This window comes from Haliotis rubra, unplaced genomic scaffold, assembly GCF_003918875.1.
Source record: "Haliotis rubra isolate DU_JTF1 unplaced genomic scaffold, ASM391887v1 Scf990, whole genome shotgun sequence".
Classification (NCBI taxonomy): domain Eukaryota; kingdom Metazoa; phylum Mollusca; class Gastropoda; order Lepetellida; family Haliotidae; genus Haliotis; species Haliotis rubra.
In genome coordinates, this window is record NW_025767735.1 from 299,632 (window position 1) to 325,254 (window position 25,623).

General features: G+C 38.2%; 3 protein-coding genes and 1 long non-coding RNA gene across 6 annotated transcripts in view; 1 reads left to right on the forward strand and 3 right to left on the reverse strand.

The window, feature by feature from the left end:
- LOC124265724 overlaps positions 1-25,623 on the reverse strand; it is a 202,363-nt gene extending 176,740 nt beyond the window's left edge. The window contains exon 1 of one of the 2 annotated variants that reach the window (XM_046700542.1): positions 25,530-25,623. In XM_046700542.1, coding sequence (XP_046556498.1) covers positions 25,530-25,598 — 69 coding nt within the window. In that variant the 5' untranslated portion in view covers positions 25,599-25,623. The remainder of the gene's footprint in view (positions 1-25,529) is intronic. The other variant, XM_046700548.1, reaches the window with a different exon arrangement.
- Positions 1,048-18,317, forward strand: LOC124265737. The gene is made up of 2 exons (XR_006895518.1): positions 1,048-1,743; positions 17,943-18,317. It is a non-coding gene; the product is annotated as an uncharacterized LOC124265737 (long non-coding RNA).
- LOC124265729 lies at positions 1,703-7,607 on the reverse strand. Of its 2 annotated transcripts, XM_046700556.1 has the most exons (5): positions 7,415-7,607; positions 5,521-5,829; positions 5,059-5,103; positions 3,454-3,574; positions 1,703-2,559 (listed from the first exon to the last, which is right to left on the reverse strand). In XM_046700556.1, exons 1-5 carry the CDS (start codon positions 7,533-7,535, stop codon positions 2,013-2,015), a joined length of 1,143 nt encoding a protein of 380 aa, XP_046556512.1. In that variant the 5' UTR covers positions 7,536-7,607; the 3' UTR covers positions 1,703-2,012. The 2 variants fall into 2 exon arrangements, with proteins under 2 accessions (XP_046556512.1, XP_046556513.1); XM_046700557.1 differs by lacking the exon at positions 5,521-5,829 and having other exon boundaries at positions 7,415-7,604.
- LOC124265732 lies at positions 18,254-20,003 on the reverse strand. The gene is made up of 2 exons (XM_046700563.1): positions 19,886-20,003; positions 18,254-18,894 (listed from the first exon to the last, which is right to left on the reverse strand). The coding sequence occupies exons 1-2, from the start codon at positions 19,903-19,905 to the stop codon at positions 18,441-18,443; spliced, it is 474 nt and encodes a 157-aa protein (XP_046556519.1). The 5' UTR covers positions 19,906-20,003; the 3' UTR covers positions 18,254-18,440.

Genomic DNA, 25,623 nt, shown 5'->3' on the forward strand with positions numbered 1-25,623 from the left:
ACAGATGCCCTTTCAACAGTATCCCCCATTCTTGTATTAACGGGCTGATTCGGCATTAAACCTTTAATCTCCATTCACTCCAGTGGACCCGTGAAGATCCGGGTTAGAATTTTGTCTTCAGTAACCCATGCTTGTAAGAGACGATTTAAACAGGATCGGGTGGTCCGGTTCTCTGACTTGGCTGTCATCATATCCCAATTGCGTAGATCGATGGCTATGATATTGATAAATGGATTGTCTGGTCCAGACTATATGATTTACAAACCGCCGCCATATAGCTGGAATATTGCTGAGTGCGGCGTTTGAAAAACAACCAACCAAATCACCCTAGTGCAATGTTCACTCACCGTATTAAGCGACTAAACGATGAGGCTTTAGTTGTAATTTATTTCCAGCAGAAACCTAATCGTTGTGTTGACATAAAATCCACCATGTCGAGGTCGTCTACATGGAAGTTGTATAGAAAGAAGTACGAGAAATGAAAACACCCATATCGCCAAACCCAGTAGGTGTTCACTTAAATACATGTCTAACAGGAAAATGTTTAAACTGTTGTAAAGAACAGATTGTGATTCACACATAGTAGCGATCTGATTGTTATAAAACCAGCATGATATCAGAACAAGGATGAATACATACGAACCTCACAAGTCGTGCAAACAAGCTGCACTATGTTCTGGCAGAAATGCATGACGATAGGGTCAAATGCGTTCAACTTGATATTTTGCCCATGAGTGTTTGTGTTCAGGTAGGGTCTGTATTGATTGCGTACATATGTGAGTTATAGATGGACGTATAGTGAGGGTAAACCACAATAAATAGTATAATTAAAGAGAGAAGACACACACCGACAGAGGGTTTTTCTAGCCATCCCTACCTCAAGGGATATAGCAGTTGGTTAAATATATACACACTCACGTTATTCTAAACACATACATTGCAAACATGTTAACCTATGGAGCTATTAAATGTAAGGATAGTCACTTTGATTGTTATACTTTGTCAAATGTGTGTGTCGATTCACTTAGAAAACGATCTCTACCAGGATAGGTAAACCTCATCCAATTATACCTTGTGCAAAGCGTCAAATGTTATAAATATATAAAAACTTCTGTTATCAAACATGAGGAAAACGTTTGAATATGTGAACGAGACAATAAACATACTTCAGGCGAATGCATCAGAGTGGTTTTAAATGTCTTAATGCCTGCCTCTTTAGAATACAGGTAAATACAGGGTCCCAGCAATAATTTCGAAATGTACGCCATCGAGCATAGGGCACGTGCATTAGCAGATATATAGGCTTGCTAGATCGCCAGTATACATGCTTGATGTGCAGAGAGACAGTATTGTCGTAAAAATCTATGGTTTGTCCAGTAGGTGATGAGTATTAGGTGGCATGTTCTGGATATTCGTCATTTCAGGCGAAATATCTATATCAGTTAAGGAAAATGACGACAACGCTTGGTATAAAATGATCCACTTGATGCCCAAATTAAATGCATGAATTTATCTTATGTTCCCACGCAATATTTAGCTTCTCAGTGCGTCTCAATGCGTGGCTTTTTATCATAAAATTAGAAACAGATATATTTTGTATTTGGAAAGGGTTGGGTAATTTTGTTCTACTCTTTTGAACATTAACAAAACCTATTTCGCGATGTTCATTTCATGATGACATGATACTAAATAGTAGAAACAATGTTGTTGATAATTCAGCGTTTTATTTATAACAACCATGAGGTCACAATGAAACTATTTACAAATACAAAATAATGTTATTCATTCTTTCATTCTATATTACTTATCATCAATGTTCGTAAAATAGTATTAAATTCATGGTACAGTACATTTTGTCGAAAGTATATGCGTTGTCGTAAAACACAAACATTTCTCTCAGTTTAGAAAAGAAGATTCTATGTCTCCAAAAAGAGATGAATTCACATAACACAGCTTGGCCGTACAGAGAAGCAACTGACAATTCCAACTGATAGACGTGTTTAAATATGCGATCATCGCATGGGTCCTGCAACGGCATAGTCACCAAAACCATCTCCCATTTTCCCCGCAGTATCATAAGGCGAGCTCGGAGTCTTGTCATCATTCCTCCCCAGCTGTGCTGCCTTGCCTGCAGTAGTTGTAGTGTCGTAGTCATTCTGGACTGTTTTAGTGCACGGTGTTTCCTGGAGGCGATTGTAGCCGTAGTCATCTTCTCGAGAATGTGCCCGACTTCCTACTGACTGGGCAACCGAAGCTGTGGTATCGTAGTTGCTGCTGAGGTCAGATGGTTTGTCTCCGATGTGGTCATAATCATCTTCCTTGGATATAGTATCAGGATTCTGTTGTGCATTTGATCCAGTGATTGGTTCGATTGTGAGATAAGCATGTGTATTTGGTGTAGCCGGCATACCTTCAACAGTAGCATAGTCATGATTATTCGAAAGTCCGCGTATCTGTGAGTCATCTATTTCCTGGTAATGGCTCTGTGAGATATTATGGGGTTTTCTTTGAGTTTCGTGATCCTGCTGTTTGGCTGATTTCTCATCCTTATTGTTTCTCCTGAAAGGTTTTGAAAGAACATCAGGCTAATCAGAAATGTAATGTAATGTGAAGACAAAATATCATGGAAAATACATGACTGTGTAATCGTGAAATATTGTTTTGAATTTTACATACAAGGTAAAAACGATTGTAGTTAATTCAAGTAATTCAATCTTTAGTGAATGGGTTATTGTTATTTCGGTTCTCGAACTTTAGTTTCGCAATTAGCTACACCATTTAGTATTACACATACCTACTAAAAACTCATGAGCCCCATCAATTGTTTCAAATTCTAGAAGTTGATGAGTAACTCAACTTTAAGAATAACCTTTTGTTAACTGCATTCAATTTAGTAGTGTCCCGATGTGTAGATTCTTACGCCGGGCATGTTGTGTCAAGCAGCAGATTTCCATCAACAAAATCAGTTACAAAATACAACGGAGCACACCGCCAATTGGATTAAGCCTGTTTATATGCCGTCGGAAAGAGTTTGTTGCAAGCTTTGATATTTATACGCAAATGAGATGCAATACTCTTGTTCTCTGTTGATCCGTGGTTTGTCACATTTTAATGGTGCCTGAGAGTTTTCTTTTTGTGCAGTTCTGATGATTGGTTGTGAGTATTTGGACTTTGTCAAGCTGAAGTTGTGTTTTGAGCTGGTGTATGCTGGATATAGTCCTCCTGACTTGAGAGGATATTAGTTTTAGTTGGCCATGGTGCAGATGATTAAGATTAAGGCCATGGTTACTGGGAATGATGTCCATAGCTAGCTTTATAAGTCTGGCAATATTTATCTGATGCTTATCACAATGTAAAATGTTGTTGTTGTCACTCAAACTTGATACCGATGTAAGACTCCATATCAAAACACTGTTAAATACAACTAACAAAAGCTGTTACTGTAATACTTACCGTTTTCGTAAATACCACATTGTGACTATTACAATGATCACCACAGCAACGACTGAGGCCACGACTCCACCAACAGCTGCGCCGACATCTGCACCAGCTTCCTCATCAGGTTCACCCAGTCCTTCAACAAGGCATCATGGTAACACGGTTTCATGAAAGGAGATACAATACCATGCACCAAACACAAGAACCGTCCACTAAAATTGACCGATTGTTTGACATCTAATCCTGCTTCCACCTCCCCAAAACATTTGTGTATCAAATCAAGTGTAGTTGTAAGTCAATTATCTCAGTTTCGAATCACGGAGTTATTTGTGTTTAAATACTACGTGTACAGCAAGCGCTAGTAATCTCCAGGAACAAAGGTAGTGTTGTTGCTATGAACCTTTTTTAAAGGAAAGACCAATTTCGCAAATTCCTGCTATTCAGATTCAACCGAATTAAGACCCTCCGGAATCGAATAATGCCCGAGACCACTATTTACTATCCCAATCAAGTGATGTCTCTCACAATATTTGATTTGGTTTAACTATATTTAATGAAGATATGAATGGAATGGGCAACTTGCTCCGAAGAGCTTATTTGAAGGCGTTGATTTCTCATTCAATTGCCTAAACTGGTTCATTGGGGTAAAAGGGAAAGTAATGTTGAAACGTATATGGGTAGATCAGTAAATATTTGTCATGACATCATTCTAATGTTGATTCCTCTTTAACTTATCATAATGACATAATATATCATTTTTTTCAGAAATCCCGTAATGCCTGTAAGAACAATAGCGAGTCGTCATCATAATGGTTTACAATTGGCACATGAACGCAATGGGGAAACACGTCTCATGTTCTTCCAGCGTCTGTTAATACCTCAAATGTAATCTAAACCTTCGATTAGGTTTTCTTAAAAATAATTTTACAATTCGATGGCCTTGTTCACAGTACGAAGTAGGTCTTCAGACATTTCCACCATGACGTTTAAAGACATATTCAGTTAGATTCAGTTTAGATTTTTCCCCTTTCTTGCTTGAAACAGAATTTCATCAATGTCGATCTCCCGAGATGTGTAATATTCAAATCTAGTTTGGATTCAGTAGACCCCAGTCAGCTATAACTGTGATAATACACGAGAGATCATCACACCATGATTGCCTGGATCTCTGCTAGCAATACGAATAAGTAGCGTAATGTTAACGTGCGTTCTTTTCCGTTATGGAAAGATGCGAATAGTGATGAATAGTATAGGAGGAGCTCCGTTACAAAGCGGTGAGCGGGAATCATCTTCAAAGTCACGAATATAATAGTTTCCACTTCAACATACAGCTACTGATATGAACCTGCTCACATTACTGATTCTGAAATGTGCCTGCGACTGTAATAACATCAGTTCTACTCCGCTGGTGCTGCTTGAACTATTTTGTGATAATGCTCCTCTCTGAGACAAACGGTGGTTTGATTATTTTATGTAAAACCAGTATTTTGAGTGGGCTTGTCATTTATAAGTCATCATTAAACAAAGACTGTTAGATCGAATGTGAGTTTCTGTTTTTTGTAAGATGATTAGAGTACATTATAGAGAAGCTTTATTGAAGTACACGAAGCGAATTCTTACCTTGCAATTCAAATTCGGATTTGTTGAGACATTTGACTCCACGACCTTGAACATAAAGATAGGGTGGGAGAAATAATAGACACAGGTAACTTTCGCAAAAACACTAACAATCAAGAAAAGCTATATTACAAACTTGTGATATACAATCAAAACACTGCGCCTAACGGATCATATCTAATAATTACTACATGTTCAATCTTTGTTTCATGCTGAAAGACCACAAAACTGTAGTACAATACAATTATTCATATGTGAATAGTAGTACATTATTTCTGAGAATAAAGGATTTCTAAATATATATGGATAATTGTTCTGAATATGTTTTACTGGAACTCTTCATCAAACGTATGAGTTCAGGATGTGCAAATAATATGTCTTCATATGTCTATTTCTTAACGATAAGTACGCTGGAAAGCATATCTTCGTAATCAAAACGTCAAAATAAAATTCTTAGCGACTCACTGTCAACACACTGATATTTCACGACAGAGAATGTATGATCTGTGCCCTGCCATGGAGCATGATACACACATTCACTATGTGTAGAGCACTTCACGTATAAAGAGTCTAGGTCCTCTTTGCTGAACATGTAATGTCCATCTTCTGTCACGTTGTCAAAGTCTACATTGCTGCAATCAGAGATACACTCTGTATTGTCTGTGTAGTAAGCATCACAGATGCAAATCTGCTGGGAGCTGTTGCATTCGATGTTGTGAAAATTACAGGAACGATCACTAGCTCCATAGCATGCCTTACTTGTGTGTGTTGTGCCTGCAACATATCACAACAATAATGCATCAAAAGTCAACTCAGGATTAAATTAGTTGCCTGGTTGAACATGGCCTTACACATCTATGAGATAAATGCAAAGGTCGTTTCCAGTTCCGAATGTCACAATCTGCATCGTATTTAACTGACTGGTCTGAACTGATTGGTAGAATTGTCCTGTACGTCTACTAGTGGAGGTCCGATTAATTGAAATAATCGAAGATTGGTCGCAGTGACTAAACGACCAAGCAATCGATCATGTCTTCTCATTATCGAACACAAACAATTCTGGAACACTTTTTGCATTAACAACATATTCACACGGTCGGTTTTGTCTGTTACATTTCATGAGCACTACAGGCTCGTCCAAGTCATGATTGAATTTATCTTAAAGACCCCCAAGAAATTTATGTTCCTTACATACTAGTCATCCTTTAAAGATGAGCAATTTGCAAAATAAACCAACCCGGTTGTAATGAACCAATCATCAATTATGCGATTTTAACCAATTCCCAACACTAATGTCTACAAAGAAAGAACGATTTGCGACAGGAGCTCATAATATATGAACAACACTGGTGTAACAAATAAGAGGTAAATGGTAAATGTTTCCCCAAATCTACCAGCATAGTTTACCCCACATAACGTTCTCACAAGGTTAAATATTACTTAGCTTTCCAATGTACACACGTTTGTAGTTTGACACATGTGTTGACAAGTTGAGACTCGTGTGTATGAGGATGTTTATAGTAATGGTGAAGTGGATATTTGTACAGGTATGAACGACATTGCTCAAACCGAACATAAATAGATAATTCAAAAACATTACTCAAACAGAACATTATAGCACAAAACTAACAATTACTCGAACAGAACAAAGTTAGACAATACTATCACATTACTCAAAAAGAATATAGTTAGATAACACATTACTAACACCTTGTGATAACCCAGGATAGTTGGCCCTTTTTGTAAAATTGAATTCAGTTTCTATATCAGTTTCTACGCCGCTTTGAATAATTTCTCACTTATATCATGGCGTGTAAGCTCTATGAGGGACGACAATCCAAAATTGTTCATGTGTCAACTGTGTATTGTTTAGATTATACCCACATGTATTGTGCTAGGAAATCGAGAAATCGAAGCGACTTTCAGTTATAAGCTTCTTGAGCTCTGCACTGCAACTCCATTCAGGGTTCTGTTGATTATACAAACTGTAACGCATTTTGCTACAGACCTGCACAGGTCTCTAAGGCAACACTGCTATGTTTAAATGAACATTTCTTGAAAATTCACACACAAGGGACTATTAGTCCATTTAAAACACGCGTTAAAGGATACAGGTATCATGCGTTCACGAACTCGACATTCATCATAGCCTGCGAAGAAGGCTAACTTTGGCTTCACAGGGCAGACTTTACACAGGGCAGACTTTATAGGGTTCAACAGTGTCACATAGTCTGGGTGAGTGAGTTTAATTTTACGCCGCATTCAGCAATATTCAAGCTATAGGCACATATTTTGACGAGCCATACCAAACATGCTCATACCTTGTCCATAATGACATTTAGTTTCACTGAGGACTTACCTGCATAAATCCCCAGAGGAATGTAGCACAAACAAACAGTAAAACTCCAGTAGCTCATGTCCGTCGAACAGATATTCAGTTCTCCATGTAGAATAAGCCTACCAGGAAGTAGCTGGGGCATGCTATGTAAACTGTAATATACATCCTTGTTGAAAACGTCACCCAAAGCCAGGTAGCTGCATACAAAACGGGTAGACAATACCGTACGGCAACGCTCGGGTTATTTAATACGCCGCGCAGGTTATCGTGCCCCGGCAGTGCACACAAATTCATCCAGTAGCAAGCAGTGTGACTAGTCAACGCATAGAGATTTTTTTTTTCCTGGATGAGACTGACATACTTTGATACCATTGAGTGTTGACTGTCTCGTGCTGGAAGTGTACACTGGCGTCGTTGGAAATTGATCTGTGACATAGTCAATCTGGCATGACAGATTCGAAAAAACAATACGTTTCTAATACTAAAGAGTAATAGCCATCAATTGGATAATTAATAACATGACTATATAGTATATATGATTGCATAGTATTCCATTCAATCTACACTTACAAGTATCTGTCATATAATATCAGAGAAAGACATGTATCGTATTGTAGTAAAGAGATCATAGTATTACTTAAATGTGATTTGAATCAAAACGAACTAGGAGCAAACTTATGCCGTTAAGTAACGGTAAACGTAAACATTGACAACAACAGGTGTTCACAGAACGGTTACATATGACCTAGCGTACAGTAAGCACCGGCATGATAATGTGCCCTTTCAGGTAGTATCAGCTATAATGTTCTCTTCTTTTTGAATAGAAACCCCATAATACTTTATTGCACTTCCTTATGTCAGGCATTATGGTGTGTAATTGTGCTCACCTGTATGAATTGCGGAAAGTACAACAAATTGGCGATAATGTCCCAAACGCTGTATGACGTCGGTCTGTAAATAATCAAATCATGACCAGACCATCCAGTGACTGACATTATGAACATCGATCTAAACATTTTGGATTAGGTGGGCTAGCTTGAACACCCAATCTCGTACACCAGTTGGGTAATAGTGCCTTGATAAGTGTTTGCAGGAGATTACAGGAGGAAAAATCCAGTGGTTATTTACATATAGATATTTTGATCTTACATGTACTCTTTAATATGATTACCTGGTAAATTATTCTTACAATTTGTCTGAGTGTTTAATGCATAGTTGTGAATGCAAAATGCATAGTTGTGAATGCATTATTCTATATTGTAGGATACAGCTCGGATCCACGCAGGAAACAAAGGTACTGCAAGTCTCCATTGTCCCTAGTATGGTGATCTACCTTCAGTTGTTGGCGATCTAAGGCCTATTTGTATATTGTGTTGTCCTCTATAGTTAAAATGTTTTAGATTTAATTACTAGTTTTACATGATTTATATCTGTGATTTTCTAGATATTTGACTTCCCTTCGTTGACAGGAATTTATAATCTATCTATTATTATTGTCAATCTACAACTTGTTTTAATCACGATATGGCGGAAATATTGCCAAAGTGCCTTTAAATTTTAACTCACTTACTCACTCAACATTGTACGTATGTGTTCCAGCAAATATATATTTATGTGTCTATATTGTGCACATATTCACATTTGCAATGCCAACACACTTGCCTTTGTATAGTAATCCAAATATCGATGTACGTTTTTAACCGAGCTAGAAGCTTTGTAGAAATCTACGTCAATATGTCATAGAAGTTTCTGATCAGGTCTTTCCTAATCTGTATGACATCTAATATTAGGACCACGCGATACGTTCATGAACACATATGACTGTTTGTAATCCTTAAAATAGTAATGCCTTGGAGGTCGGACTTTCACACCAAGAAATTGGATCTTTTCACATTGTAAAGGTCAACACGTGTTTTCCGATCACCTCTTCACACATGAGGTAGATACATAAGTAGATTGTGTGATCTAACTGTTTGTAGGTCAATGGAAAAAATCGAAGGCAATGGATCACTGTGACATTTGTCTGGTTTACTTTGCCGTGGTCGTGTGCTCAAGCTCTGGTAGGATATTTTCTGTTAACAAATAAATGTAAATAAAAGTACACTAGATCACCTTACAGTAATACCATGTGTCATTCATAAGAATGACATTTTATTGTAGAATATTGAGTTCTGGAAAGATATTGTCTGTTAAACACTATATGTAATGTACACTAGATCACTTCCCAGTAGTACCATGGTCCATTCATTAGAATGACATTTTCTTGGTAGAATATCGAGCTCCAGTAAGACATAGTCTGTAAAACACCATACGTAATATACCCCAGATCACTTCCTAGTTAAACTATGTGCCATCCAGTTAAGTGACATATTATTGTAGTATATATCATTAGAATGGCATGTTGTTGTAGAATATTGAATTCTGGTAAGATATTGTCTGTTAAACATTATATGTAATGTACACTAGATCACCTTCCAGTAATACCATGTGCCATTTATTAGAATGGCATTTTGTTGGTAGAATATCGAGCTCCAGTGAGATATTGTCTGTTAAACACTAAATGTAATGTACACCAGATCACTTTCCAGTAATACCATGTGCAATTTAGTTAAGTGACATATTATTGTAGTATATTGAAATCCTACTCACGAACACTAGCATGTTTTTTTGTGGTACTTTATGTTCCAGAAAAAAAAGAGAATATATTTCGTTTACCAGCAAATGTGACAATAAGTGAGTGGTCGGGACAAATACTGGGGAATGATGTTAATAAATTTGATCTAGGCGCAAGTAACCAGATACCTCTGGTTGGTCGCAGGTTTCTCCCAGATCCGTAGCATTTAAGACCATCTGTTTGTCTGAAGCAAACAGGCTTTGTTTACTACCCAGAAAACATAATCCTGCGTCATGACATGCACTTAAAATCAAATATTACCCTAAAAAAATATTCCTCGAAAATACTACAAAATGGCTTTCATTCATGCTTTGCATCACTGGATTGTCTGGTCCAGACTCGATTTGTTTACAAACATCATCGTGCAGCTGTAATACTGCTGAAACAAACATATACTCATGATGAAGTCACATTTGTAAAATCCATTTCTAATGGCTGTGGAAAGGGTTTTGTCGTTTGTATTGCATACCCTCTTGATGAAGCATGCTAATTCAATGTTTTTATATCACATGTTAATTTTGTTGTTCATAACATATTGTTGACAGTCCCTGTGTTGGCTCTGCAATGTCCGAGTTGCCAACGTGTGCATAATGTGAACCAGTGTCGGATACGAACAGAGAGCTGCAGCATCTACCAAGAAGTATGTAGTCGGAATTCATTGCATTTTGTTTTAAATTAAAACCACAGACTTATTGGTTTCCTTACAACATGATAGGACTATCAATTGACATGAAAGTTGAGCAATATACATCATATCTAAAATCTCTGTGTCGGGGGATGGGGTGTGGGGGGGGGGGTGTCTGTGTGTCCCCAATAGATAATTCATTTTCATACCATATTTTGTGAGTTCTACCAACCCGCGATGATCAGTACTAGAGTTGATCAATGTGTTATATCACCTTCATATCTATCACAATGCATGTATCTTTTCCAAGGTGTGTATCGGGGTGGGAACTAGTCAAAAGGGCCGAAGGACAAAAGGGCCGAGAAGTGCCTAGTCAAAAGGGCCGATGGAAAAGGTCAAAAGGGCCGAGGTGAAAGTCAAAAGGGCCGTGACAAAAAGTCAAAAGGGCCGAGGTGAAAGTCAAATGGGCCGAACAGAAAAAAAGTTTAGAAAGGTTTTACATTATTTATTGACACATATAGCATAATATCAGCAGAACATTAATAAAGCATGTAGCCAAGTTTTCATGTAATGACAATACATATATTTAATCAACACAAGTTCACATAATTAACAAAAACAACATTATGGCAATTTACACAAGTTCATTAGTTCATAATTTACACAAGTTCATTCATTCATAGTTCACACAATTTCATAAATGGTCCGGACTGACTGGTTGAATACTGGGAAGCTGGAGTGACTCATCCACTGTCGCTCCATGTAGTCACAGAGATCAACCAGCTTCTGTGACGACGCTCTCAAGACATGAATAAAAACAGAAGATGACTTTGAAAAATGTGGCTATATAAATATGATGCTTTTACGAATGAATGAATGTGTTCCTGGCAATGTCGCCAGATGGCTTGTGTAAGATGGAAAACACAGCCGCGTAGCTTGACACCGGGGAGGAGTCGATCAAATACCTTCCATGTGGCAGCTTCGAAATCCATCATAATGCATCGGACTTGGGGTGGACGGGGTAGGACGTGCAGCATCTTCGTATGACTTTCAAATTCCAATTCCAAATCTTTCGGATTCTTTGGCCGAAGTTTGTCTCTACATCTGTTGGCGATACGAGCTAAATATTCAGGGTTGTCTCTGCTCCCGGATGGTAGTATTGGATCTACCATATCGCTGGTGACACCCTCAGCTATTGACCTGGCAGACTTAAACAGGTCTTGCGTTGCAGTCCTCTTCACCTATAACAACAAGGTTGATTGATCCAATTAAGAATCAGTTCAATTCGTTAACATCTATCAATTAACAATTTAGGATGTTCAATTGACAATTTAACTAATCCTAATTAGGAATCAATCAATAGAAAGTACTACTCACCTGAGCTCTTACTTGGACTGAAACAACTTTGCCTGCCTCTGCTGTGTGGCTGTGGTTATGTTTGCCTGGCACTCTGTCTCCAGTTGAATTGGTCTCGGCAACAGTTGCCTTACAGGGACGTTTGCTACATCTGTAGTAAATCTGTAGTGAAATGTGTCACATCGTAAATGTGCATTCATGAATTAGGAGATAAACGTACTGTGTTTGGAAATTAGATGAATGTTAGACCGAATTGATAGTCTCTAAATTTTATTTGAAGCCGAACGCGTATCAATTCGGTCTAACATTCATCTAATTTCCAAACACACTATGTTTATCTCCATTCTACCATAACCGATTTAACATCGAACTTCCTCGCCCTGCGGAAGACACTGCGTAATCCGGCATGGGATGAGAGACGAATTGAACTCGTCTGATAAAGGAGTGGTAGGTTCTGTTCGTATTTTTTTTAAGATTGCAACATACAAAATATTCTGTCAAAAGAAAACAAACTACTGTTTATTCAATGCAATAATGTAACACCTAAGAGCTTGGTTTTTATAATCATAACTCTACAAGACCGAAACCAGCTTATTGTTTTGTGTGCCGTAAAACTGTACCCCCCTGGCCACAGTATAATGGAATCGTCTGACCTACTTATTTTCTTGGAAGTAGACAGTTACGCAACAGTTTGAAATGGCGGACGAGCCAGTGTTTACATTTTGCGAAAGGTTGGAATTCGAAGTGACAGTGGAAAATACTGGACTGACCTGAACCCTGCAGAATCGAAGAATAGATCCTTTTCTGATCGACTTATAACCTGTAACTCATCAAAGACTGTTGACTTTTATGACCGGCGGGTGTCGATCATGATTTCACGTACGTGCCTCTACCCCGGCATGCGAGGAAGAGTGACAGTGCAGCTTTGTGTACATGCGACTAACTTGGGATTCCTTTGAACATTGTTCTCATCATTTGGGACTGGATTGTGGCCAAGCTTTTCAAAGTGTACGAACATAACAGTGACAGCCTTCGGGGAAGGTGGCAGAGAACTGAATTTTCATGGTTCAGTTTTTGACATTTTGAACAATGCAACGGGACATGATGGAGTATGAGTGGCGAATTTTGTGTTTCACTTGACCGTTATCTTGCGAATTTCCCATTCTAAACGGAAACAAATATACCATTTACCAGGTAGGTAAATGTTTACGAACGTTTTGCCGCACAAATAGGGATAGATAGGGATGTATTTTTACAAGGTTTTCTGATCTATATGTTAGATATTGTTTGTTTATGTTTGGGGTTGTGTATTGTAATTGTTTTTGAATATTTTTATAATAGAAGGTAATAATTATGATAGTGAGGTCCCCTAATAATTGTGGAGGAGAAATCGTATAATTGTATTTTTCGCGGTTTAATAAATGTTTCATCAGCATTTCCATCACGTCTGTTGTGTTGATATTAGTCATGTTGGTGGCCAAGCTGAAGTAGTGCGGCAGTGTTGTATACGTGCGCAGTGAAGCGCCGTGAAATCCGACGCATTTTCAATCCAAATTGATACCGTCTGATTTTATGGCTTGACCAATCAAATTCGAGCATTTCACGTAGCCATGGTAGAATGTAAAACTTATACCACGGTCTATGTAGCATATAAAATCCCCCCTTATGTGAAAATATGTCATATGAATATAGAGATGCGATTATGATGACCTGCAAGACACGACTGACTGTAGAGGGACACACCCATTTGGACCCAGGGACAGGTGCACGGTGTGCTGTACTGGGGACATCTGCCAGTCCAGGATGACACACATACAACACGGTAAGAAGATTTCATGGTCCAGCTCATCAAGGAGTGGATGAGTGAATTTATTTTTACGCTTCTTTTTAGCAATATCACGACAGGGGACACCAGCCATGGGCTTCACACATTGTACTCATGTGGTGAATCGAACCCTGGTGTTCGGCATGACGAGCGAACGCCTTAACCAACAGACTACCCCACCGCCCCCAAAATAGTCAAGGACAACCCATATGTGTATGATAATAATAAGTGATGGATATTCTCCTAAGTGAGACTCTATATTACACATAACTAATATACTTGATTTCTCATCAATGTGCTATGGGACATCGATAGCAGATGTTCATAGTTGTTCTTACGTCTCAATTTTTAATGTGTTTGTTTGAAACTTATACAATTAATTTGATAATATACGCAAGAACATCCCCAAGCTATTTGGGGTCACTGGGACTATCCCTTGCAAATCGATAAGTGTATATGTACATATTCCTCTTGTGAAAACACTAAAACTAGTCTTTCATCCTGACATGCCATTGTCGCCATTTACATACATGTATTGTCATCCTCATCCAATGTGCAATTTTTTTCAGGGTTAGATACGGTGCCTGGTGTGATCCATTGCCCAGTTTGTGATAACGAACACGACCCTCAAAGACTGACTGACTGACTGAGTTTGGTTTTACGCCGCTTTTAGCAATATTCCAGCTACATCACGGCGGGGGACACCAGAAATGGGCTTCACACATTGTGCCCATGTGGGGAATCGAACCCGGGTCTTCGGCGTGACGAGCCAACGCTTTAACCACTAGGCTACCCCACCGCCCCCGACCCTCAAAGATGCTTGGACAATATCATACCCTGTAAATCTCACCACAAAGTGAGTACATTTTAAAGAAACTTCTTACTTACATTTATCGATACTTCCTTAATTGTCTGATGAGGTGTGGTAGTAAAATTTTACAGTAATTTAAAAAGAAACGAATTTGTTTGTTTTAGGCTTTAGTGATATACAAATATAATACTTTCCCTTCAGACATGTGAAATTAAGAACACCGATGGGAACACAACTCGTCGGTAAGTATTTTGTGTACAGGAAAACGTGTTCTTGGTTGTTGTTTTTTTACAGTATGGATGCCTATGGATTGTTGATGATGTATGTTTAGATAGGTGTAGTTATAAAGGATAATTGGGTATGCACTCCAATGGATTATTCAGTTTAGTTGGGTTATAATGTGCTCTTTTTATCAGGATTTCAAAGAGCGTCATACCACTTTTGCTCGGAAGTTGTTTGATCAAGGTTACAACGTTCAAGTTTTATGATAGACATATGGAGGAAATTTCTAAATGTGATGCATCAGTAACAAGAATGAGGTCCGATGCAATTCCCTCTTTTGACTTACAGCAAATTATTTCAGGCCAACGACTGAGTAGACTCATCATATGTTTATGACGGGTGCCACCTACCTGGCACGATACGCTCACCTTTTTGCTATCACCTGGTGTCATCACTATTTCATAGTGATTCATAAACACATGATGTGTGATATCGCATGGTGACAATCACTTGATTGTCTAGACCAGACTCGATTGGTTTACAAACAACATCGAACAGCTGTAATACTGCTGAAACAAATATATACTCATGATGTAGTCAAAATTGTACAATTCACTCTGTTTTTAGCAAACATTTCTTATTGATGTGGAAAGGGTTTTGTAGCGTCTATTTTCTCAGCATCCATGTGTTCTCTCTATGTTATAGTGCATTCATCCACCCAATCTGTATCCATCAGACTGCACTCAAGACAAAGGGCACACAGAGTGTGTATTTTGTTGCGACGATCACAATTGTCTTGGCATAAAGCAACTCCTTACAACTTCACCGACAACCATCAGCGTCGTAGGTACTTCAGCAACGTTGACGTTTGCTCCGCCGTCCTCATGCCGTGACCAGTCTCTGTTCCCTTGTCACAGAGCTATTGGAGCGGCTTGTTCAGACCCTGACATATCCGTGGAATTCTGTCCGCTGTCGTGCGGTATTTGTAAACGTAAGTGTTTAGTCCATATGCTTCTTCGTCTGACATATTGCTTGACTTATTGATTTTTCCATCACAAGGGATACATATTTCAGTACCAAAACAATGCAGGATCTTTTTAGCAATCTATGTTAATTGTCATTTTGAAAAGAAATAGAATTTATTGATAAATTTGGTTCATAATATGTATATAGATACATATTTTATTATGGGTAGTTAGCCACTTAGATGGTTAGTGGCTTTATCTTCATAGGGGTTTTGAGTTTTATACAATTATTGTCATCGTGTAGCGGTACGTAAGTCCCAATACATTCAAAGTAAATTTCAACTTACCAGGATATATCAAACGTAGTATGTTTGTGAGGTTTATTTTGGGTAAATTTTCCTACAATCGCCCGCGGCTGTTGGGATGGTGTAAATCCAGCTAGGGTCCACCACCCAGGTCGTAAAGGTACTGTCCCAATGGTCCCTAGTATGGTGATCTACCTTCAGTTGTTGGCGATCTACAGTCTCTTTTTATATTGTATTGTCTTCTATAGTTAAAACGTTTTAGATTTATTTACTAGTTTATAATTTATATCTGTGATAGTCTAGTTGTTTTACTGTCTTTCTTTAACAGTTGTTTATTATTTACTTTTAATTATTATTAATCCATTACTTGATTTAGTCACTACGTGACTTTAAATCTCAACTCACTCACTCACTTACTCACTCTGACATTTTGTTCAGGTCAACATACGCAACACATCTATAGGGCAACGCTAAATGGTTGTTTAGTTCTATTGTAGTTAATTCTTAGTTGCACAGAAAACATAAGTGGATGTACAAGATATGATTCGACGAATAGTTCTGAGTGGTAAACTGATAGTCAAATGAAAGGAACAAAGGGAAATGAGAGGATAGCACAAACACTAAATTCTCCAAATAGTCAATAGACATCCTAAAATAAATACTGCAGTGCAAACCCCCTTCTAAATATAAAACCTAAAGGCAGTATTGATTGACATCCACTTACAAAAATAGCATTTCCTAACGGCGGTATCGATGACCGTGGTAATACTTATATCATCAATCTACAGGAATCTGCTTCATTTCTCTTATATTGCCGCCATATAGCTCGAACATTGTTGAGAGTGGCGCTAAACAAACAAACAAACAAACATAACTACACTGATAAATCAATACGGTATTGGAGCATGATCTGTTTATACTACAGAAATGCCTGTAGAACGAAGTGCCAATTATCATCCATGTGACCTATTGTGCGTTAGTACAGCTTTGCTCAATGAAGACCTAAGTTGTGTAAAGGCAAACGTATATGTAACAATGTAACACTCCGTCAAATCCATGTTATGCACCCCATTAACGTCTTAAACGTTTTGTTAATACTCTACTGTTTTACGTTTCGCAGCCCCTTCAACAACAGCAACCGCTGTGTCTTCTTCATCAATTCTCTCTCTCTCTCTCTCTCTGTGTCCTAGTCGCCTAGCCAGAATGATATAAACGTCAGTTTTTACCTGGATGATATTCAGATAAATACCATCATATACATGAACCCACATCCACACACCTGATTACCGCCATACCACACATCCTGTTGCGGCAAGCATGCCCGTCTTATCTGTTCGGTAACTGTAACAACAATGAATCATGCATAGATGCCAGTCACGAGTCCCATGTACAGTCTCACAACTTCCCCCTTCTCACTTTGAAAGACCACAGATCATATAATCTCTATTATATTGTCCCTGGTAAAACACGACTTGTGCCGTGTATCGTATACGATAGTGGTAAATCAAACATGTTGTTACTAGTATTGGCTGGCTTGTTCCGGATATTCGTGATTTCAGATGAAATTTAGATATCTATGTCAGTAAGGAAAACGTGACTGGAACGGTTGGCATAAATTGATGCAGTTGATGCCCAAAACTGAATGCAGTTTTATCTTATGCTCCCTCATAACATATTAACCTCTCAATGCTGCCCAAGGCACTGCCTTTTGACAAAAAATTAGAAACAGACAGACAGACACACACACAATTTATAACAACCATGAGGTGACAATTAAACTATTTACAAATACAAAATAAAGTTATGTAGTTAAACTTTAGGAAAAATATGCTATAATATACAAAAATAGTTTCAGACCATATGTATAATTCATTAGTAATGTATGCAATTGCTAGCGGCTCATTCATTGATTCATCCGCTCATTCATTAATGCATTAATTCATTCAAAATAACTAATCATCACTGTTATAAAATAAAATATTAAATTAATTGTACAGTATATTTAGTGGAAAGTAAAGTACAAACATTTCTCTCCATTTTAGAAAAAAAGCAAAACAAGACTGCATGTTTCGAAAAGGAGATACATTTATCAGTTATAACTTTCCTCAGAACAGACGTAGGTCGTACGTAGAAGCAGCTGACAAAGCAAAATGACAAACGTTTGTTAAATATGCGGTCATCGCATTGGTCCGGCAACCGCATAGTCACCAGAGCCATCTCCCATTTTCCCCGCAGTATCATTAGGCGAGCCTGGCGTCCTGTCATCATTCCTTCCCAGCTGTGCTGCCTGCGGTAGCTGTAGTGTCATAATCATTCTGGACTGTTTTGGTGCATGGTGCTTCCTGGAGGCGATTGTAGCCGTAGTCATCATCTCGAGAATGTGCCCGAGTTCCTAGTGACTGGGCAACCGAAGCCGTGGTATCGTAGTTGCTGCTGATGGCAGATGGTTTGTCTCCGATGTAATCATAATCGTCTTCCTTGGATGAAGTAGCAGGATTGTGTTGTACATTTGGTGCAGTGATTGGTTCGATTGTGAAATAAGAGTGTGTATTTGGTGAAGCCGCCATACCATCAGCAGTAGCATAGTCATAATCATTCGAACGTCCGCGTATCTGTGAGTCATCCATCTCCTGGTAATGGCTCTGTGAGATATCATGGGCTTTTCTTTGAGTTTCGTGATCGTGATGTCTGGCTGATTTCTCATCCCTATTGTCTCTCCTGAAGGGAGAAACATCAGGCCAATCAGAAATGGAATATGCAAACAAAATAATGTGGCACATACAGTTATTATCATGTCTAATCGTCATATATGTAAATTGAATTTTGCATAAAACGTAAAATCGACTGCAGCAAAGTAATTGGTCGATAACGTTATTTCCTATAGGAAGCATCTGTTGCTCATAACGTTCGTGATTACTTTTCAGAAAATGGCCGTTAAATTGTTATCTTTGGCTATTCTTGTACGATGGAACTTGGAGGATGATTATGTAAATTCGCGTAAAAGCCTCTGGAATCTTTTAATCTTAGCTATCACCGAAAAATTAATAATACCCATGGTTCTGATCAATTGTTTGGTATTCTAGAAGTTTTGAGTAGCACACACAGTTACAGAGTCTCAGAGTCGTTTTACTGCATTTCAGAGAATAGCCTAGAAGCAGCAAAATGTGTATTAAGCCAGTATAAACTGTAACAAGCTGTTTAGATACTATTTAAAAAAAGAGTTGGTAATACTCTTGTTGTCTGTTCATCCGGTGTTTGTGAAACCACACGTTAACGGGTTCTGTGAGTTTTTCTTTTGTTTAGTCCTCGGTCCCAATACACAAAGCGGTCGTAGGGCTAGGGCATTCATATGCCTATGGTGAACTATAGATTTACTACATCTCGTAACTTTAGTAATGCTTGTGGGACCCTGTGGTTTGGTGGTGAGGATTTGGACGTTGTCCTGACAAGAAACATTCTGGTTTAAGTTGGTCATGCTGCAGTTGATTCAGATTATGTCAAAGCAGTGGTTACTGGGGAAGATGGTCATAGCTCTTATGATCAGTCTGGCAATATGTGTCTGCTGATCATTGCAATAGACAACGTAAAATATCCCATATATTTTGTTGTAGTCACTCAAACTTGATAACGGTGCAAGTCTCTACATCGAACCACTGCTAAATGCAATTAATCAGAAGTACTTACTCTTGTATTTTTCTGTAATCCTTACCTTTTTCGCAGATACCACATTGCGACTATTACTATGATCCCCACAGCAAGGACAGAGGCTGCAACTCCACCAACAGCTGCGCCGACATCTGTACCATTCCCATCAGGTTCATCCGGTCCTTAATAATTTAGCATAATAAGTTCACATATGTTTCATGAAGAGAGATAAAATGTAATACTGCCAATGTATTTACACAAGCTCCAACATCCACTTTCCCCAAAATGTTGGTGTACAGTAAGTGATAGTAGCTATGTTGACATGAACATTTATTAAGCGAAAACCAACTGCAACCAACTCCTGTTCTTCCGATTCAGTCCGAATTGGTCCGTAGTTGAGTCATCATAAGATTCTGCTGATTCCAAAATCAACAAATTTGACATTGTGTGACATTATATAAAACCGTTATCAACAGATTCGAGTGATGTCTCTACCATTGTATGAAGCGTCAATGGCAAAAAAACCCACTATCCCACATGTGCCAAAACTGATATCTGATTTCTGTATAACTTTGCATGGAGACTTAAATAAGCTTCAGGTTTATTGGCTAACAATGCAAGTTGCAATGCATTATTGCCTCTGAATTGTTGCTCTGCATCGCCTGCAAGAACCGTAGCTTGTAGTCATCAAAATGGTTACAAAGTCAAAAGGGATACGCAAATCTTGTTATTCCAGCATCTTTTAGTACTTGAAACAGCCACTTACTGTAGCATCGCCTATTATCCCTGTTGCGAACGTACTTGCTGAAATGCATACCGAACATATAATTTAACACTCATATATGATTTTAAAATTAGATAGAATAACTGGAAATGCGGAGGGGACTTTCCACAAAGCATTTCAAAGATATAAAATTAACGGTCAAAACTAAGATTTATGCCTGAACTTTCTGGAAGCATCATTTCAACAATATTCTAAACACGTTATAACTGTCAAATAAATTTCCTGTGAACCATTAATGTGGAAATGCTCAAAGAATAACCGTACTACGATCGACTGGGTCATCACTCACAATATGGGTAATAGGTTTTGTATTTTACTACCATCATGTAAATGGAGACGAGCGTTATTTTCCGTTAGATTCGTAATGTGATAAATAGTGTGGACATGTACTAGTCAGTTGCCAAACTTTCATCGGTAATCTTTCAGGTAACGTTGCTGGTTTTTCCCCGTTATTATCTTTAACGTGAACTACATTGTTTTAACGTCAATATAGAGTCACACACATTGAAACGAATCAGCTCACATTATTGATATTTAAATATTCTGTAATAGTTTCGATTGTTTTTGAAGACATGCCTATTCAAATTCAAACTACCTCCCTCTTGATAAAATATCAATGATTCCCGCGGCTAGCACACGCTGTCTGATAATGCACTGTTAAAGCCATGTATTCGTCAGTGTGTTTGTCAATTAATAGTATAAAAAGGGTATGTTTACACACAAAAAAACCCATCTGCTATGTAGTCATTAGGTTAGCTGGGTTGGTTGCGGTTTTGAGTATTCATTATTAGGCCGAGGGTTTTGATGACAGAGTCGAGTCCATTTCAGATAATATATTATGCACATGAAGTACAAGACGCGTTAATTACTTTTATTTTCGGATCTCTGTGACATTTGACTGCATGACCTTGAGGTAAGATATGGTGTGAGAAACTGACACTGTTACCTTTTGCAAATATTCCACGTAAATCACATAAAACAAACATGTGGTGTGTACTTAAACCACTATCGGATTATTTATTGTATAAGGCTTCTCTTTGAAACCAGATGGGAAAATATAATTCCCAACTTCTACCAAAACGTACATACCTTCAACACACTGATATTTGACAACGGAGAATGTAAGGGCTGCATTTCGCCTGGGAGCTCGATACCAACACTCAGGCTTTGTAGAGCACCTGTTGGAGAGGGAGACCAACTCCGCCTTGTTGAACTTGAACCTCTGATGTCCATGTTCTGTCACATTGTCCAGACTTACATTCTTGCAATTTGCGACACCTGATCCACACTCTGTATTGTTTGTGTAGTAAGCATCACAGATGGAAATCTTATGGGAAGTGTTGCAGCTGATGGAGTGAACAACACAGGGAAGGCCGTCGGATCCATAGCATGCCTTACTGATGTTTGCTGTACCTGCAACAGTATACAACCTGAATGCAGTAAGAGTTAACATTAAATTATATTTGATGGGTTGAAAATTGACGTTAATGGGGTAGTTAAAATGGCGTTATAGCAATGCACTCTCTTCAGGTTTGTCCATGTCCGAAGGTCACGATCTACAGCAAACAATAGCTGAACTGACTTAGGTAACGTTGTCTTTTATATCTACTAAAGATGATTTGCAACAGAGGCTCAGAATCTATGAACATCACTGCTGTATCAAATAAAACACAAGTGGTAAATGATAAATCTTACCCCTCGTAAACTTTGCATGTCAAATATTACTATACTTTACTTTTCAGTCGCGAAGTTACATGTAAGCAATTTGACACACGTGTTGACAGACTGGGATTTATAAGCACGTGAAGATGTGTAAGGTAATACTCAGGTGGATATCCGTACAGGTATGAGCGACTTGGCTCAGATAGAAGAGATACTTATACCATACTAACACCCTGTGATCACGCATGAAATACGAGTTGGACCTTTTTCGTAAAAATGGATTCTGCAAACACAGTTGGGTTTCACTCCGCTTTGTCGGGTTTGCCAGTTATATCACACTGTCAGCGTATTTACATTATGTGGGAGGAAAACCCGAAGTGATTCAGGTGACAACAACGTACTGCTTAAGGTAAACATACGGGTATGATGATAACAAACAACGGCTTCAATAATACGTTAATGGCGGGCCCAAGGAATGACACTCAGAGTGCTTTGGTGTGAGAATTCTAAAAATCTTGAATGGAAGCAGAAGTGAACAGTCAATTCCACACAGCCAAGTAGCATGTAGGTGTCCCTCCTCTCACTACATAAGCATCAGAGCAGCCATCCTATTTTGTCTGTCACAATCTTTAGCATAAAGATGGATCGGTTTTATGTAGATGACTAATGTTTCTTGTCGTCGCAAACACATATGTATGAACACTATTGAAAGGCAGCTTCAGCTTTGCCTAAATAAAATCCAAAAATGGTCTGTTGAAAATGGACTCAAATTTTCACAATCTAAAACAAACAGTATCCAATTTTTGTAGAAAATATTAGCATAAATACGCCGAATTATGTTTGGACGGCATGAAAGATGTTAAGTATGCCAGTTTTTATAGACTCCATCGTCTATGGTATTTATGATTACTGGATACAATCCATCATCAAGACGTGAGGCGAATGGATGTCTCTCTGTGGAAGCTGGTGAGCCCTCACTAAAAGAGTGGCGCATAAAAAGTCCTTACAATACATGGCTAAACAAAATTCTAATCCATCTACTCCAGCTCTTGAATGTGTCTTTAACCCACTCTACGAGGATCTCTATTGTAAGAAAAATATCACTTGTTCCACCTCCAGGAATAAGAGTAAACCTGAAATTTCTGTATTTAAATTTAACCCAAAGAACATTTTTTTTCTACTCAGATACAGTCATTTCCTTCATGGTAAATGGTAAAGGAGAAGGTGGATCTTTCGTTAGCCAAACTAAAGAAATCAGACACAAATGAACTTAAGTACCAGCTATAACATCTTCAGTTACGCAACAATTACAATACTTACAAATCTATATGCACAGACTGATCCAAGGATGGTGACGCAGTCGCTAGTGCTACTGTCATTGGATCCAAAACCATATCATCCAGGTTACCAATGTTCTCAGTGGAATCAATAGCTATACCAACAGCTGTTCAGTATATAAATGCTCAGTCTAAACATAAACAGTTCATTTGTTTTCTCATTCCCTCTCTTGTCTTCAAGCCATCGACAATATTTCTTGCCAACATTCACTTTTAATCGAAATACTTGACTTATACAATGATCTAGCTACTGACCAATACCCTTTTTGTTGGGTACCCAGTCGTGTTGGAATTACTGGCAACAACAAAGGCTGACACTGCTGCTGCTGAAGCAACTCTCATCAAATCTGCGACACAACTCTTTATCACATATAGTGCTTAAAAGCCTAGAATAAGATATTGCATCCGTGATCTGATGAAAACTATCGCTTACACCTTCTTGGGATGTCGGTCGAGATTTGAAGAGGTCATCATGCGATGATGTCGTATTGGCCATGCATGCGAGAGACACACGAGTATTTACTGAGGTGAGGATCCTCCGTTTTGTATCCCTTGTGATGAAAGAGCTTACAGTGAGGCATGTTTTGCTTGAATGTGTTGAGTTTTTCATCACAAGGGATAAATATGTCAATGCGAATAACAGTAAGGGATCGTGTTAGTAATGTTATCATTTATCATAAAAGAAATAGAATTTTTAGATGAATTTTGATATAAATGTCTTCTTTTATATATTGGTAGGGTATTATTATGAGCTGAGATTGTTAGTGGCTGTGCTCTTAATTGGGGTTGAAGCATTGTAAAATTATTGCCCCCGAGAGGGTATATAATAGGGCTGTAACGATGCATCGAACTATCGATGGATGGCAATTGTGGATACCCCGATAGCAATTAATCGATGATAGAAACGGAAAACTATCGATGCATCGATAGTATATGTGTGACTATCGATTGTTTAGTAATTGACATCCGTTGATAAATGCACAGTGCGAAATACAGGAAGTACCAGATTAGTTTTATTAAATATTTATGTTGATCAGTGATTTTTATTGTTTGGGTACAGACTTGCAGCTTCATGGAGTTTTTGTTTTAACTATGTACTTGATCCGGGTTTCAAGTTTCTTGTCAGTTATTTCAAAAGACTGAAACTACTTCAACTTCTTTATTTCATATACTAGTAAACTATACATTTATTTGGGAAATGACTTCAACTGAAGACAATTCAGGGAGAAAGACACTATTGCAATAGGATGCTGCAATAGACTATCTCTATCGCAATAGTTGTTTCCCTCTCAATAGGCACCCCTATTATATAAGACCACGTCTTTCAAAGTGTTATTATATCTACCTGCATTTTGAGTGCTGAATAATTGTTTGTTTTGAGAATCCGGCGAAACCTACTACAATCGCCAGTACCTAGTAAAATGTGTAAATCCGACTGGGGAACCATGTAGGAAGCAGAGGTACTGTAAGTGCACGTAGTCCCCCCAGTGTCCTCACCTATGTTGCTTGCCCCATTTTGATACATCGTGCCAAATAGTCAGGCAGTTTTAATGTTCTATAACTAGTTTTAAATCACATATGTGATATAATGCTAGTTGATATGTTATTCTGTCCTTCGATGGCAGTTTTTTTTAAATTATCGGACTACTGTATTACTTTACAACTGTTTAACTTGATAAAGTCACAATAAAGCTGAAATACTGCCCACGTGACTTAAATTAAACTGACTCACACTTCGGTGTGAATACAAACACGTGGTACAGTTCGATTACTTTTCCTATCTTTACTTAAATATACATCATTCATGTTGTACCACACTTTGGCTTAGACTTCGCAGGTAGATTTCAGCAGTGTCACATATTTTGATGGGCCATAGCAAACATGTACATACCTTGATCATACTGACATTTAGTTTCACAGAGGACCACCAGAGGAATGCAGCACAAACAGACAGTAAAAGTCCAATAGATCATGTTCGTCGTACACACATTCATTTCTCCATTTGGCGTCCGTCCACCA

Bases quoted from the DNA above. Each gene is read 5' to 3' on its own strand.
- LOC124265729 (XM_046700556.1), bottom strand. From the start codon at position 7,535: ATGCCCCAGCTACTTCCTGGTAGGCTTATTCTACATGGAGAACTGAAT. The intron at 3,575-5,058 runs GTAAGAATTCGC...GCCTTGTTGAAG, and splicing joins ATCCGAATTTGAATTGCAAG to GACTGGGTGAACCTGATGAG. The intron at 2,560-3,453 runs GTAAGTATTACA...AAAACCTTTCAG, and splicing joins ATGTGGTATTTACGAAAACG to GAGAAACAATAAGGATGAGA.
- LOC124265732 (XM_046700563.1), bottom strand. From the start codon at position 19,905: ATGTGGTATCTGCGAAAAAG. The intron at 18,895-19,885 runs GTAAGGATTACA...TTCTCCCTTCAG, and splicing joins ATGTGGTATCTGCGAAAAAG to GAGAGACAATAGGGATGAGA.